At 39.6% G+C, this 17,727-nt stretch overlaps 1 protein-coding gene across 1 annotated transcript in view; it reads left to right on the top strand.

Moving 5' to 3' along the window:
* The window catches only part of TUBGCP3 (tubulin gamma complex component 3), a 99,562-nt gene that overhangs the window by 20,092 nt on the left and 61,743 nt on the right, over positions 1–17,727 (top strand). Inside the window, exons 6-11 of the mRNA XM_012751985.2 lie at positions 718–887; positions 2,972–3,090; positions 3,827–3,952; positions 7,096–7,164; positions 7,495–7,627; positions 9,230–9,396. Of these exons, the coding sequence (XP_012607439.1) occupies positions 718–887; positions 2,972–3,090; positions 3,827–3,952; positions 7,096–7,164; positions 7,495–7,627; positions 9,230–9,396 (784 nt within the window). The remainder of the gene's footprint in view (positions 1–717; positions 888–2,971; positions 3,091–3,826; positions 3,953–7,095; positions 7,165–7,494; positions 7,628–9,229; positions 9,397–17,727) is intronic.

The following is a 17,727-nucleotide window of genomic DNA, read 5'->3' on the forward strand; positions in this document are numbered from 1 at the left end:
TGCCTCAGCCTCCCAAGTAGCTAGGACTACAGGCATGCACCACCATGCCCGGCTAATTTTTTGTATATATTTTTAGTTGGCCAATTAATTTCATTCTATTTTTAGTAGAGACAAGGTCTCTCTCTTGCTCAGGCTGGTTTCGAACTCCTGACCTTGAGCCATCCACCTGCCTCGGCCTCCCAGGATGCTAGGATTACGAGCATGAGCCACCATGCCTGGCCTTGCAGTATCTCTTTTCCTAGTGAGCACCCTGAAGGCCAGAGACATGTGAGGACAGGCCCACTGGGCAGTGTTGGAGGGGATGAGGTTTCTCTGCTCAGTAAATGTGGAGTAGGGGAAGGTGTTGATTTGAAGTTAATATTAGCAGAGAATTTCAAAGTGGTTATAGGTGGTTAATGTATGTTATGTGTTTGTGAAGAAGTCAAATGGATTTTGATTTTTAGGGTAAGAAATACTTATGGGAGGTGGCAGTAGGATGGAGTTTAGCATTGCTATGTTGGGTCTGAGTGCGAGGCTAGGGATCCCAGTGAGGCCTGGGCAGTTGCCAGAGACTTATTGATGTACTTAATTAGGGTAAATCAGGGTATCACCTATCTCAGATTTATGAGTTTATGTAATTCACCATAGTGATATAAGAAGCATTTCTAGGAATGTTTTTGTCTCTTCAGTGAATAGCCTGGTTATTTGAAGATACTAAATGTTACTTGTGTCTTTTAGGCAGTCTCATCAAGCTCCAGGGATAGGAGATTGCCTTCGACAGCAGCTGGGGTCACGGCTTGCGTGGACTCTAACTGCAAATCAGCCTTCTTTGCAAACCACTACCTCAAGAGGTATCCCAAACACTGCTCGCAACGTGACGCGGTCAAGGAGAGAAGGGGACACAGGTGGTGAGTAAGGATGTGTTTTCACATTGCTTTTCTTTGAAAATTTAGGATTCATCCATCCCCTATTCTGAAAAGCTGGTCTAGGATTCCCCACCTGAAGCCCTTTGGTGGTTTCCTGTTGTGCTCAGAGTGAAGGCCCGCGTCCCTGATGTCTGGTGCTCTAGGGAGCCTGTCTGCCTTTGCACTTCATGTCACGAACTCTCCCTGGGGCTGTCTGCTTTGTGGCTGGCCATCTGTGTGGCCTCCTTCCTCTGCTGCTGTCTGCTGTGCTTGGCCTCAGCATGCTCCGTCTCTGCTCTCATCCTGCCTTTCTCCCTGGAATGTATCTAAGACTGTGTTAGACCCCAAGAAAAAGTCACTTTCTTCCACCAGAGCCCGAGTCCCACCGAGGGGCTGTGTCTGTGTTCACAGTACCAGTGCTTAAAAGGAAGTTTGAGTTTCTTTCTTGAGAACACTACAAATAGCAGTATTTGAAACATGAGTGCCCTGAACATAGAAGATTGGGTTTTACTATTGGTTCATAATCTGCTGGTTCTGAAATTGCTATAGGTTTTATCTGTCCTTGCATAGAATGCAAAGGTGAGGAGCACCGGTTAGAACTGTGGGACATTGTGGAGTCCTTAGCCCTCTGCAGCAGGCTCCAGCATCTGCACAACTCTGCCTGTCCCTTTGTGTACCTCGCACGTACCTGCCTCTCTCTGTCCACAGCAGCTAGACTGTTGGGTCATGCATGACAGCTGGGCGTTCCTGGCTTAGCATGTGAGCTTCCGGATTGGATTGAGTCAGAATGCTGTTCACTTGATCTGTAACCAGTGCCTCCAAACCTGTATTCTATACAGTGCTAAGAGATAAAATGGTCTTCAAATATACTGGATTAATCCAAAAGAATCAGGAGAGGATGTACAAAGGAAAAAAGAACAGTGGGATAAATAGAAAAATACAGCAGTAAGGTCACTTTAAACCTAGGCATATTAGTAATTATATTAAATGTGTAAACACTTGGTTTAAGTGACAGTTTTTTTAAAAAAATTCCATCCAAACAACTATGTATTGCTTATAAGAGATACATTCTATATTGTGTCTACTGTATAGACACAAATAGGTTGAAAGTAAATGGATGGAAAAATGATAATGTAGCAAACACTGACCATGACAGAGAGGGGACTGTATTGATACCAAAGCAGATTCAAGGAGTAGTACCAGGGATAGAGGGACATTCAGAACAATGAAAGGGTCAGTTCTTTGGGAAGAAACAATAATCCTAAACCTGTATTCACCTACTAACAGCTTTATAATACACAGAGCATAACTAACGGAACTGGAAAGAAAAACAGACAAACCCGTAATTATAGTTGGATATTTCAACTTCCTTCTCTTAGTAATGGATAGAATAAGCAGACAAAAATAGACAATAATGATGTGTAAGATTTAAACAACTACTATTAAGGAATTTGATTTAGTCGATCTGATAGAACATCCGAGTCATGACTGTACACACCTGTCCTCTTCCTCTGACGGCTGGCTTGGTCGCACTGTGAATGCTGACCCCAAACTGGGTGCTGAGGCTGCTCTCTCCCCCAGTGGATGTCTTGGATTTTAGGGCGTTGCCTCCCCTTTTTCACTGTGGCCTAATACCCAAATTCAGACTCAGCTTTTGTTGAAAGGAGTTGTGGAAACCATAAAGATCTTTTCTATACTATTAATTCCTTTTATTTGGTGTTAGAAACTCAGGTTGGTGTACTTGCTATGTAGTAACTTGTTTCTCCAGGCACCCTCTGTTAAGTAAGTCATCCCTTTGTACTTGGTTTGTGGTGCAACCTTGATTATACATAAGTTCCCACATAGAGCCTTGTCCTTTAAAAAGACCCTTTGATAAGAAATTGCATGGTCTCCACTCTCTTTTCAGAAAGTCCTAGTTTCTTTGTAAGCTCAAGCTCTCTTTTTCATCTTGAGCCCATTTATTTAGTTTGTTTGTAAATTTTGTCCTTATGGGAAATACATAATCTAAAGTTAATTATGTTATAAAATCTATTTCATCTTAAGATGTGTTGTCTGATAATTGTTCTCTTTTAAAAATCATTTTGCAGGCACTATGGAAGTTACTGAAGCAGCTCTGGTAAGGGACATTCTGTATGTCTTCCAGGGCATAGATGGCAAAAACATCAAAATGAGCAACACTGAAAATTGTTACAAAGTAGAAGGAAAGGTACAGTAATGTAAAATCTACCTTGAAATTTTTCAAAATGAATAAAATGTCACGAAGTTCAGATAGCAAGCTATTAATTTATAAAGTGGTATTGAGATTTAATAAAATTGGGTCAAGTTGCACCCAGTTTAAGTTCTGGTTTATGTTTCCCTGCCGAGTTTGTAGGTGTGTGATTTTGTCATGGGGCCCTTTGTAATTAATAAACATGTGCTTCCTTTCCGTGTGTTTACTGATGTGGCTACCTTACCTGGCTGACTTCCGCGTCCTGCTACAGTGATGTCTGAGGTACCTGATGACAAAGGTCTGGCTTGGCATCTTTGCCATTGGTACAGGATTCCAGATCAGGGATCTTTGCTTGGTTTTGTTTTCTTCTAGAACCTGCCATTCCCATGGCCCCTTGTGTGGTGTAGTGTTGCACTGTGTCTCTTAGGCCTTTCAGAGAGTGGCTGAAGTGGGTGACTGTGCCCCGCCAGGCATCAACTCCAGGTCCCAGGCAGTCATTCCACAGGGTGACTTGACATGAGCTTAGCATTCCCTTCACAGTGTTCTATGTTGCTGCTGTTACCTGATATTTTTTTCTTTCCCTGTAATGATGGCATATTAATTACTTTTAACTCTTATATATTGAAACCTAGGTGTTATAGTATCAATAGAAGTACAGGTGGTTGAGAAAAATAATAATTGAAATTCTAATGTTGATTTTTAATATTTAACTCTTGATATATTTTCTTTTTAGGCAAACCTAAGTAAATCTTTGAGAGATACAGCAGTCAGACTTGCTGAGTTGGGATGGTTACATAATAAAATCAGAAAATACACTGACCAGAGGAGTCTGGACCGTTCATTTGGACTTGTTGGCCAGGTATGTTTGTTACTACTAGAATGTTTGGGATGCTGTTCGCTTTTGGAACTACTTAATCTACTTTAAATCTTACTTTGAAGATAACACTTAAGAGGGTTCTTTTAAAATAAAGCAGCTTTGATAGTCACCAACTATATCGGTCAGGGTCCACTTAAGAAAGTAGAAGCCACCGTAGGTATTGATAAGAATCCTTGAATACAGCAAATTGGTTGAAGTAGCTGTTGGAGGACTGTGAAAGCAAAAGAAAACTGATGAAGACAGGTGGTAACAAGCAGAGAGAAGAGGCTGGGATTATCAGGTCCTGAAGCTTGGAGGAGGACCCTGCAGGGATGAGCCCTGCCCAGGGGAACATGCCCAGCTGTTGCTGTTCCCCAGGTAGCACAGGAGAAATTGGAGATAGGAACACATGCTGCTGCTGCCTGTGTCTGCGCTGCCATGGATGGGCACTGTGGTGGAACAGCACGTTGGCAGGAGAGAGCTGGTCTTCCCTCCTCCTGTTGGAATCATTGGGAAGCAGCTAAGTTCTAGAGAATCTGCAACTCCACTGTCCCAGCCCTTCTTCATGGTTACGTAACATATGGTTTTGTTCATAAGTTGATTCTTGGGCAATAATTATTGCCAGTGAACTCTCCGGTGAAAATTACTGAGACAGAACCATCAGACAGCTGTGTCCTGTCAGTATGGCATGGCACAGCACTGGCTGGTGAGTGGGAGACATGCTTGAACTTTGAGGTGAGCCAGCCCAGGTTTGGGTTCTGGCTTCACCCATTAGTAGTGGTGTTGTCTTGCACAGGCTGCTTTGTGCTGGCCTTGGTTTCCTCATGTGCATTGTGGAGGGCATGATGGTTTCCAGCATGGTGAGATGAGGGGAGAGTGCCCTTATAGCTGCTGGGCCCGGGTACCAGTCCAGTGAGCCGACTGATGGCCTGCTGTTGCTCTCCCTCTCTGTGGGCGGACAGCAAGGAACGGGCCTGGGCTCCACTGCCATAACGTTGAGTGATATTCTCAAGGCAGCTGAGGCCAATGGGCCATCCCTCCTAGGAGCAAGCTCCGAGGTCTGTGAGTCCTTGTCCTTTTCCCCAAGGGACAATTTTATCATGTCTTTGTTTATTTCATCCCCTTAGCCGTGCAAATTCCACTGATACTTACTAGTCAACTTCCTAGACATGAAACAAAGCAAACAAATGAATACAAGAAAACTAAACTATAATATAGACATTTTATTCCAGTGACTATTGGTAATCACTGTAGTAGTATCATAATATTTTATAGAACTGAATGTTAAAGTGTCCTCTTTTATGTCCTTATTGATTCTCATGGTAACTCTCGTAATTAACAGGCCAAATATGAATTGTCCCCATTTTACAGATGTGAAAATGGAATCTCAGAAGGTTTAATCTCTTTAACCAAGTTGCCCTGATAAGTAGATGGCAGATGTGGGCCTAGGTGTGACAAGTGACTTCCACTTTGCAGCTCTTTCCATTTTACTTCCACTACCTACTATTTAAAGTCACTGCTCTGTACCATCCAATTTCTGAAGAAGCAGTGGTTTAGCTTATTAGATGAGTCATTAGTGCTGTTGGAGGGGATCATGTGTCTCTAAGAGCAGGCGGGAGTACTCGTCTGTGCCTGTCATCTTGGTGTCGTTACTACCAGTGTCCCCACTTATTCATCTTGAATACACATAGTGCTGGAGTACTCTTATTGTAATGTTAGTATTTTTGTTTAGACTACTGTTTAGACTACTTATAAGCTGACCAGCACACTCCTATATACATTTGTATTTTATATGATAGGTGATGATTTGATTATTTTTAGTGATCAGGAGTTTTTTTGTTTCTTGAACTTTTGTGTGTGTGTCCACCTGCCTGTGGGGGTTGGCATGGAGTTTTGTAATCGCAGTGCTGTGCCTGAGCAGGTTCCTCATTGCCCACTGTGTGCTAGCACCTTCCTGCATCTTCTCATTTATCCCTATCTGGGTCAGTCAGCCAGCCAGGCTTGGGGTGGCGGGGGGAGGGCCCCGATGGTTCCTGCAGTGGGAACCCAGGGTTCACCCTAAGGCCTTTTTCCAAAGTCTAGGATGCTGCTTCTTGCAGATCTCACTCTTGATGTATTCCTTTATATGTACAAAATTAGTATGTTTTATATTCATTTTTATAGTTGAAGGGATGACAATGTTCATATTAGTCCTAGTCCACAAACCCACAAATACAGTGAAATAAACCAGTAGCTGACTACTGATGATATATTGCTTTAGCATGTGCAGAAAAGCATGGCGCATGCATGCTTGCTTAAAGAGAGCAGGTTTGCCCTTTGCAGGCTGCGTCTGTCTAGGCCAGGGGTCCTCAAACTTTTTAAACAGGGGGCTAGTTCACTGTCCCTCAGACCGTTGGAGAGTGCACACTGTGGGCACCGGACGAATCGGCTGCTAAGCAGGACAGGCAGCGGTGGCAAAAACACCCGGCGGGCCAGATAAATGTTCTAGGCAGGCAGCATGTGGCCTGTGGGCCACAGTTAGAGGACACCTGGTTTAGGCTCTGGAAAAGCCAGCCTTCCCTGTGTGTCCTAGACTTACATCCCAGAGTTCACAGCAAAGGCTCTAGTTGCAGGATAACCTGCCGGTCTGTGAAGGTGCCTCTTGTAGGTCTTATTCTGTCGTTTTGACTTGAATCCTCCTCTTCTGTATTTAATGTTGGAGATGCACAAAGGAATTTTTAATATTGGGAGTGGAAGATGAGTAGTGCAAACAAAAAAATAAGGGGAGTTGGCTCTGACTTACCAATTTTTAAATTTTGTCAATTAAGAATATTAAGGAAAATTACATTTTAATTCTAGAAATTTAGAAGGGACATAATTTTAAGGTAAAGGATCATTCTCTAATGTGTCTATGCTTTTAACTTCATGAAAACCATACTACATTTTTTTATTCCTCTTCTGCAATGTTCCTGCTTTTTGTACTAAGGAACGACAATTCTCGAATGTTATTAAAATATATATTGTGGTTAAAACTACTAGAAGGCCATTGACAGAACCAGGATTTAGATCACACTGAACTGTACCTGAGCTTTATCTGAAAGCATCATGCCTTTGCACTTAAAGTGAATCAGAGTCCTGCTTTAATTATACTTTTCCTTTCAAAACAGAGCTTTTGTGCTGCCTTGCACCAAGAACTCAAAGAATACTACCGATTACTCTCTGTTTTACATTCCCAGGTAAAATTTTGTATTTATAATTTCCTCATGATTTGAACTGTTAGAAAATTGAAGATATATAGGATATTTTAAATTACTTCATATATTTTAAAATATAGCAATCTGTTTCATAATACTGTTTGTAAGATCCGAGTGTCTATCAAGTTTCAGTGTATCTTAGAGCCAATTTGTTGCTAATTTTTAGGGTCCTGTCTACCATTTAAAGGCCACTTGTAGCTTAAAAGTACTATTATTTTCTCATAAGGGACCTTATGTTCACTTTGTGTGGATTAAGAAATGTGATGTGTTCAGTTATTTGTACTTAAACATTCTGTCTTCATTGTTTTTCAGCTGCAGCTAGAGGATGATCAGGGTGTGAATTTGGGACTTGAGAGTAGTTTAACATTGCGGCGCCTCCTCGTTTGGACGTATGATCCCAAAATAAGACTGAAGACCCTTGCAGCCCTGGTGGATCATTGTCAAGGTCACTTTGTGTTTCTTTTGCTTTATTTCAGAGCTTGTTTGTGGGGAGTGCCATCCAGTTTTGCTTTTGTGTCCTGTTCTTTTGTGTCTTTAATGGCCATAAGTATATGGATTGAATATGAGTTAATAACTGTGAACTTAGAGGGAAAATATCTGGTTGCCAGCATGATCCATTATTTATACTTGTAGAAACTCTGGGTGTCATGTAAATGCAGACAGGAAGGAGATGATTCCTCCTTTTTGTGGTCCTCAGTGTTAGGGCTCTTGATGTCTGCTCCTCTGAATTTGTCTCCTAACTGGCAGTCTTTCCTGGCATATCATTTTTTTCTTTCTTTCCTTCTGAGGTTAGGGGCCATGTCTGTGTTTGATGTCTCTATGTTGCTGTAGGTCCTATATTTCTAGTTGTCTTCTGAACATTCTTTCTCACTTTGCTACCTTAGCTAAGAACCTCTTTGTCTTTTCTCTCCTTTGTAACATTGGGATCCTAATAGTGGTTACCTCTTAGGGTTGTTAGGCCTGCATGGGATGGACTTCTTGCTCGCTGCCATCCTCTGTCCTGGGTGATTTCTGGGACCTGGAGGTCCATGTACATGGCCACACTGTCTGTATCCACTTCCCTCTTGGCACTTCTCTCAAAAAACGAAGTCACACACAGGAAATAAATACCTGAGTTTTCTCCAGGTACCAGCACTCCTCCATGATTGGGTTCCACCAGGCTCCTCCTAACCTTCCTTCCAGCACTCTGGCTCTCTGTGTCCAGCTAGCCGCTGGAGCCTCCCCCCTGCTGCACTCTGGTTATCCGTCCTCTGGTTGCCTGCTGTGGGTGCTGTTGTAGGACTCACTCACTGACCCCTGTTTTCTGCCTTACCACCCCACTCTGCACACTTGCCAGAGCAGTCTTCAGGGCAGGACAGGCCAGTCCTGTCCTTTCAGTCTTTCAGTGATCTGATAAAATCTTGAATTCTCAGTGTATGTCAGGAAGTCTTAACTGTGCTTATATTTTTGGACCTGATATTTGCTGTTTCTAGTGCTTCACATGCAGCTCTCTGCCAGGTTATGAGAGTTGTTCTTTCAACACGAACCAATATTTTTCACATCTTGCAGCCAGTTAACAGGTTATGATATCAGTTAGTGAGACTAGCGTATTACACCAAAAGAAGTAGAAGTATTGATTTATAGAACTTCCGTTTTATATATATATATATATATATATATATATATATATATATATATATATATATATATTTGTGTATTGAATTGCAGTGCAAAGTGTAAATCTGGACATGTCTCAGTCAAAAAGCTGTGAGAAGTCATGTGAACTCTAGATCATGTAGCTAGTTGTTTCTTGCTGCTGAAAACTCCTTAGCAGTCATGAAGCAAGAACTGACTGCTTGGCATTCTGGAAAAGTCAAGGTTTTCCAGGTCAGAATCTTGGTCTCTAGGACTGGACTCATTACATGTTACTGATGCTTCTAGGTCTAAAGTGGCTTCAACTGTCAGGAAATGAATGCACTTTATCTCGATTACTTGGCCATCTTTTGTTAGTGTGAAGTGATTGGTTTATTCTTATAAATTTGGATGTTTTCCCCCATTTTCCCCCCAGGGAGGAAAGGAGGTGAGCTGGCCTCAGCCGTCCATGCCTACACGAAAACAGGAGACCCGTACATGCGGTCCCTGGTGCAGCACATCCTCAGCCTTGTGTCTCACCCCATCCTGAGCTTCCTTTACCGCTGGATATACGATGGGGAGCTTGAGGACACGTACCATGAAGTAAGGAGTAACATGTGATTCTGAGACTTGGGTTTAAAAGCGTGGATACTCAATCACTCTTTTTTGTTTTTTTCCCCATGAGTACCATTTTCTCCTAACTGGAGTGCAACTGCACTTCATTTGAATGCCATGCACGCTTTGCACAGTGCTTTGTAAGCCAGTTATTTCATTGACAACAGATCTGTATTTGGTTAGTGGAAAAGTGTTATCCCAATTGGAATAGTGAAGAACTTAGCAAGCCAAACCTCTTGTCTGAGCTTACGAGCAAGTTGATGGCAAAACAAGGACTAGGTCTCCTGCGTCCTAGTGCAGTTTTCTTTGCGGGGCAGTTTTATGGGTTCTGTTGCCTTGCATGATTCCTATATAAACTCACTTTGGCTAACTGGTGGTACTGACAGTTTGAGCGAAACGAGCTATTTGTATCTGCATCTATTGAAATACCATCAGTTCTGCTATAATGCAACATATGTTTCATATAAATCATTGTTACGCAAAAGCACACAATAAAACCAGAGTGGCTTTGGTGAGGAGTAGAGTGAGGACACTGCACTTAGAACCTTTGTCAGCAATAATGAAGAAACAGAAAAGTGGTAACTTAATAACATGTGTGAAATAGCTAAGAAACACATTAACGCTACAATAAATATGATATTGACCTTGAAAAAAGCCCTGACATTTGCTTGTAGAAGTGGGCCTTGGGGGTCTGCAGATCATGTGTTATGTGAAGAGGGGAGGGCCGGCATCTGAGACAGGATGCTGGCGTGGGATGTGGTGAGGTGGCAGGTGTGCTCTGTGTGTGACTGTGGGTGCCTGTGTGTGGGCTCAGCTGGGTGCAGTTGCCTGAGCTCACCTACTGTTTCTTATGGATGAACTTGCACATAGCAAACAAGAAGTTTGCATTATGTTCAAATTGTTTCCTAACTTATCAGTTGTGCTGTTATGTTACTGTTTTTAAAATAAGCATTATAGCAGAACCGTCAGTATATGGTAGTTTGCATGTGTGCATCTGAAACACATGAACAACATTGTGTGTGTGCATCCATGTCATGCAGGTTGCTCAGTCTGTCTTTGTAGCTCTTTCTGTGACAGTGTGCATAGTTTTACTTTATTACTGTGCACTGTTTCACTGTGTGGACAGGTCTGTTTTTATTGAGCAGCTCTCCTATTCATAGAGATTACATTCCTTCTAGCTTTTAATGTTGTGAACATTATTAAAATGAGCATCCATTCATATGCCTCCCTGCGCATACTTAGGTGTTCTCCATGGCAGGTGCTGGAAGGTGGCACTGCGGAGCGGGGGCTTCATGCTTCCTGCCATTGTGAACTCTGGAGTAGCTCTCTTAGCTGGCTCTACTGCCAGCTTTCTCTTAGGGTTCTTATTCCTCCGCCCTGATCAATACTTTGTATCCCAAACATTAATAAAAATGTTTTCATGTAAGGTATGAAATGTGACATTGCACTAGGGTGTGGATTTGCATTTGCCTGGTGACTAGAGAGACTAACCTGCTCTTCATGCTTATTGGTTATTTTAGTTCTTCTAATTGCCTGTTTGTATCCTTTACCCATTTTCCTGTGGATTTGTTTTTCTTAGGATTGAATCATGGATTATTTTATATATCTGAGTATCTTGTATATGTAACTGTACTTTTAAAAATTATTATTTTAACTATTTATTTTCACATTATTTCAAATTTATAAAAAAGTTTTAAGAATAGCATGAAGAATTATTTTACTATTGAATGAGCCTTAACTCCCTAAAAGTTTTACCATGTTTTAGCATATATTAATTCCCCTGTTTACCCAAGTCTATTTCTGGACTCCCTTTTTTTTGTTTGTTTGTTATTTGTCAGTATTATTTAAGACTCTACTTTATGGTTTGAAATCTAGTAGAGATAGTCCTTACCCTTTGTTCTTTTCATAGTGTCTCTATTTTTTTTTTGAGACAGGGTCTCGCTCTGTCACCTGGGCTAGAGTGCAGTGGCATCATCATAGCTTGCTGTAACCTCAAACTCCTGGGCTCAAGTGATCCTGCTGCCTTAGCCTCCTGAGTAGCTGTGTGTGTGCCTACACCTGGCTAATTTTTAAAAAATGCCTTCTAGAGGTCTTTGTCCACTTGTAGAGACTGATCCGTACCTCTCTGGAACATAGAAAAAAATTTAAAAATAAAAAAATATATTTTATAGAGATGGTTGCTATTATTGCTCAGGCTGATTTCAAACTGCTGGCCTCAAGTGATTCTCCTACTTTATCCTCCCAAAGTGCTGGGATTACAGGTGCGAGCCACTGCGCCTGGCTATCTCTGTTGTTTTTACACATTTAGACTTAGATGTGAATCAGCCTGCTGATTCTGCTAAAAATTTTTTAAAAATTTTTATAGGGATTGCTTATTGAATTGTAGATTAAGAAGTGTTTTTACTCTTCCTATGTTCCCTTTGCTAAATAAACTACCTTTTTAAAAAATATATGAATTAAAAGCTTTGAACAGTGTTATGTTTTTATTTTACTATTGATTACCTTAAAGTTTTTTAAAGCTTTTTGAATTTATATCTTTCTAAATGTTAAAGTCATGAATAAACCAGTTTGTTTAAATCCCTTACTCCATTAAGGTGAGGAATTTAATACCTCTCCCAGGCTCTGCATACCTGCATACCTCCATAAACTTAATCTCTATTGTTTTCTTTTGATCTAGATTATTTTATTATTTTTGATATTTTATATACAATTTGTAAAAATTGCCTTTCCTTTCAGTATTTCAATGTTTTGCATTTAGATTTGCATCAGTTATTTATAGTTATATGTCTGTGTCTAGCTGGTATTATTTACCTGCAAGCTTAATAACTATAACTTTTATTGAGATATGCATATGGAAGAGTACACAAATTGTAAGTTGTAATGCTTACACTTAAAAAATAAGCCACCAACCAGGTTAGGAAATAGCACCTATTAGCACCCCTTCGTGTCCCTGTCACTGTCTTCTTCTTAATGGTAAACATCATCCTCACTTCGAGGATTATAGTTAGCTTTGTCTTATTTTAAATTTTACACAAATGGAATCATAGTGTTCATATTAAAATACATTTACATTTACATGCCATATGTAGGGAAGCAAACTTTGCATTCATCAGAGTTAAGTTTGATTATTTTTAGGTCTGTTTCTGGAAAGCATCATAAAATTATTTAATTAGAACTTTAAGTCAGACTTAATTTTTCAAGATTAAATAGAGACTTAAGGTTCTTGTAGTCTTCAGTTTTTATCTTCAGGATGGCAAGGTGGTAAGGAAATTTTTAGGTATTGGCTTTCCTTTTTCTTTGATAGAGTAAGACTTGTCATTTTTGATGCATTTGTGTTCTATTATTTTGTAATTACAGGATGAGGTGAATTTTGGAAGCTGTTTAAAACCTGTGCAATTGAATCTCCTGAGCATTATCACAATAAGGCAAATTATCTGAGTTTAAAAAAGTTTTTGTTTGGGTTTATGGGAGTCTGAGTGATTTTGTGATTATAATTTGTATACTGTTAGCCATGCTTAGCTATATAGATTTATGAGAAACATCTTGACCAACCAGAAATAAAATGGTATACAGCCAGTCCCCAAATTGCAGACGACCCGACTTGTGGCATTCTTTACTTAGGAATGGGCTCCCAAGGCTCTCCGTAACGATAATTTATGAAATAATTAAATTAATAATTCGGAAATTAGTTTCTTCTGTGCATGTAAACAAACTCGCATGGCATAAGTAAGGTTTGTTGGCACAGTATCTTTATACCAGCAGCTAGTCTCTGTTTCTATGGTTGCTTACACGCAGCATCACTTTCGTCTTTTTTATTCGATTTTGTGACACTGTTTACCCTGATGACCACGCCTCCAAAGCAAAAGTCCACTGCAAGTCCAGGTGAGCCTGCAGCAAAGAGAAAGGTGATTCTGTTGGAAACAAAACTAGAAATAATTAAGCATTTGGGGAAAGGCCAGATGCCATCACTCATTGGGAGAGCATCAGGTTTCACAGTCAGAATAATGGAACATGGGAAAGGCAGTTCTCCAGTGAAAGCGTCAGTTATGACTAGGCAGTGTAGTGGATGAATTATTGAAATGGGAAGGCTATTAATGATTTGGTTAGAAGATCAAAAGAAGTGTAACATTCTAGGAATTAAAAGAAAGAACACAATAGTTTTTGTAACTTCCTATAACAGTCCAGGGGTGCTACTATTATTACTATTACAGTATTATTATTATTATATAGGAGCCATTACACCATTGTAGTTATTACTATTATGACCTTATATGCGCCCTTCATCAGAGATCTGAGTTACACGCAAATCTGGCCGAAAGACATTTTTGGGAGTGTATCTTGTCCATAACCCAGGGAACACCTGTGTTACTGTTATCAGTTTTGAGGCTCACCTTTCTATCACACATTAAAATTGGACCTCTATAAGAGAACCTCTCTCTATAAGAGAACTAAAAGATAATCCTTTCAGGCAACCTTTAAAAATCACATTATAGAATGATAAAGAGAACTAAAAGATAATCCTTTCAGGCAACCTTTAAAAATCACATTATAGAATGATAAAAAAAATGTACATTTTTATTTAATAATCTGTATCCTCTTCTTCTACCCAGTAGTTAATGTGCAATCATAATATGAATTTGGGTGATTTTAACTTTTTTAATGACTGCTGATCAACTGATTTCATAAACCTGATTTTCCATAGGGATTGGAGTAGAAATTGTCTGGGTCTTCATACTATTAGGATATGCATTTCTAATAACTAAAACAAGAGTCAAAGCCACAAGCTGACTATCTTTTTTAAGTTTATTACTTAATTTCTACTTTGTAATACTTTTGTCTTTTTTCTTGAGAAAATACTAGTTTACATTTTCTAGCAGTCAGGTTTTTAAAAATAGTCCTTAAATGTACCACCAGTTTTTTATTGATTGCCTTCCTTAACTGTTATTCAGACTTATGTATTTATTTCTTTTCTTGATAGTAATTATGAGACTGAAGAGTTGGTAGGGAATGTGTAGAGAATTGGGCAAAAATCTGTACATTGATTTTCCTCTAGACTTTTTTCTCTCATGTTCTTAAACATTGGTTCCCTGTGGTGGGCCAAGAGCAAACCCCAAGACTAGTGCCGTTCAAATCTGGGGCACTTCTTTGAAGAACTCTTGTTTCTTAGAATATATATAAGGCAAACTTTCAGGTTTTATTTATTTAAAAATAAAATAGTAAATAAGTACCCATGTCTGTTGAGTACAATATTAGAATTGGTAGCTCACGTTATCACTTAGCAAACTTACCTCAGCTCTTGCCTCATTGGCAAAGATTTTTTTTTTTTTAATTTTTAAATTTTTTCTTTTGATTTAATTTTAGGCTTCTAGAAAAGTTGCAAGAATTATGCAGAACATTCCCAGGCACCCTTTCCCCTAGTTGCTAGTTATATGTTATGACATTGATTTTATCCCCCCTCCTTTTCTTAAAAAACAAGATTCTATATTGGTGCATATATACTTAGGATTTAAAGTTAGATAGAGCTTCAGAAGTTCAAGATTTGTAATTTTTTTATTTGCTATTTTATCCGACTAGCCCTTTATATCCCAGATGCTCTTGTTTGGCGTCACTAGTTTTGCTTGTGGAATTTTTTGAAAATACATCATGGTTGATAGAGCTACAATTAATCTTTCTTGACATAAGTATATCATGTTCTTTATTGTGGGCCTGCCGTGCTGGATACTGCAGTGTCAGTGGGCTTATCCCGCCTGCCAGTTTATCTTGTTATGACTCATCTGACTGCTTGACCTCTGTGGGGTAGAGCGTAAGAGCTTTGGTTCTGAAGTTATGGCTCCCTCAGTTCCTGACAGCTCTGTATCCTGCGTTACTGCCTTCACCTCCCTGAGCCTCCCCTTCCACGTCTTCTGGATGTGCCTGTCTCATGAGATTTGTGTGTCAGAGAGGGTTGAGTCAGACACATAGTAGTCTGCTCTTACTTTAAGGAGAACATAGGATAGAATTTGAATATCTTCTATCTGCAAGGTGTCTATGGCCTTTCTGTTATTTATTTGTAGTTCTCTGACATCTCTGTTTTCTGTTAGATCCTAAATTTGTAAATATTCATTTAAGTCTCTGATTAGTTTTAGGAAGGTTCTCTTTAATATATTTACCATAAAAAATTGGTGGTTTAGGGAATTAGATTGTGTGCTTGATCATTATGTAATTAAAATTTGGGAGTTTTGTCTCTTTGGTTCCTATGTTGGTTAATTTCTCCTTAATCTGCCTAAAGTGAATTATAACTAGGTTGTAAAATTGCATTTCTTTAAGTGTATAGTTAACTCTAAGTAACTATATATGAACTTTTATAATAATCTATTTTATAATAATTCATTGAATATCTACATAAGGAAATGCTACTTTCTATAATCAAAAGAAAGTGTAAAATATCAATAAAGAGATAGGAATAAAAATTAACCAAACAGAAATTCTGGAGTTGAAAAGTAAAATAACTGAAGAGAAGAAAATCACTAGGAGAGCTCAGCAGATGTGAGCAGGGAAGAGAAAACCAGCAACCTGAGTGTGGGCAGCAGAGGTTAGCTGGTGTGAGAACTGAGAGTAAAAAGGAAGGCGAAGGAGAGCCTAAGAGACTATTGCATGCAAATTTGATGAAAAACATTAATCGATATAGTCAAGGAGCTAAAAAAACTCAAAAGTAGGACAAACTCAGAGATACACAACAAGACACGTTAAAAGTTGAATATCCCTTATCAGAAAGGTGACAGAAGTTTTGGATTTTTTGGGTTTTGGAATACTTGCTTTATACTTAACAGCTCAGCCTCCCTAATCCGAAAATCTGAAATTTGAAATGCTCCAATGCGCCTTTCCTTGGAACATCACGGTGGCACTGAAATTGTTTCAGATTTTGGAGCATTTTGGATTTTAGATTTTTGGAGTAGAGATACTCAGCCTATATAATCAAGACTGTAGAGAACCAACAACATGGAGAAAAATCTTTATAGCAGCAAGTGGGAAAACTCATCTCATACTAGGGATGCTCAGTAAGATCAACAGCTGATTTCTCATTAGAAACCATGGAGACCAGAGGCAGTGGGAGAATACAATCAAAATGTGGAAAGGAAACAGCCTGTGGTTCAAGAAGTCTGTGTCCAACAAAATTCTTATTGAAAAATGAAGGGCAAATTAAGACATTCTCAGATAAATAGAACCTGAGAGAGTTTCTAGAAACAGAAGCTACCAAAACTGATTCACAAAGAAATAGAAAATCTGAATAGACCTATAACAGGTAAAGAGATTGACTCAGTAACCAAGAAATTTCAACAAAGAACAGCCTAGGAGCAGATGGTTTTTCTGGTGAATGCTACCAAATATGTAAAGAATTAACACCGATCCTTCTGATACTCTTTTATTTTCTTCCCTCCCCCCTCCCCCCACCCCCTTCCCCCTTTTCCTTTCCTTTCCTTTTTCTTTTTTTTTTTTGACATAGAATCTCACTCTTTTGCCCAGGCTAGAGTGCCATGGCGCCAGCCTAGCTCACAGCAACCTCAAACTCCTGGGCTCAAGCAATCCTCCTGCCTCAGCCTCCCGAGTAGCTGGGACTACAGGCATGTGCTACCATGCCTGCCTAATTTTTTCTGTATATTTTTAGTTGGCCAATTAATTTCTTTCCATTTTTAGTAGAGACGAGGTCTCACTCTTGCTCAGGCTGGTTTCCTGACCTTGAGCAATCTGCCCGCCTCGGCCTTCCAGAGTGCTAGGATTACAGGCGTGAGCCACCCCACTTGGCCTGATACACTTTCAAAAAATAAGATAGGAAGGAACACTCCATAACTCATTTTATAAGGCCAACATAAGACACCAGAAAACTACATGCCAACATCCCTCATGAATATAGTTGGAAAAATCCTCAGTAAAATACTAGAAAACAATTTAGCACCATATTAAAAGCATTGTACACCACAGCCAAGTGGGATTAATCCTGAGGATACAAGAGTAGTTCAACATAATCAGAGTCAATCAACATAATACATCATATTAAGGCAATGGAGGGAAGTAGCACAGGATTAACTCAATTGATGCTGAAAAGCATGTGACGAAATCCAACACCTTTTCATGATAAAACACTCAAATCAGAAATAGAGAGGAATATACTTCATGAAGGGCTTTTATGAAACATGGACAGCTAACATGCATAATGGTAAGAGACTGCATGCTTTTTCTTTGAAGTCAGGAACAAGACAAGGGTGTCCACTTTCAGCAGTGTGCTAGAATTTCTAGGCAGGACAAGTAGGCGCAGCAAGAAAAAAAAAAAGAAGAAAGAAA

Source organism: Microcebus murinus, chromosome 13 (assembly GCF_040939455.1).
Source record: "Microcebus murinus isolate Inina chromosome 13, M.murinus_Inina_mat1.0, whole genome shotgun sequence".
NCBI classification, from domain to species: domain Eukaryota; kingdom Metazoa; phylum Chordata; class Mammalia; order Primates; family Cheirogaleidae; genus Microcebus; species Microcebus murinus.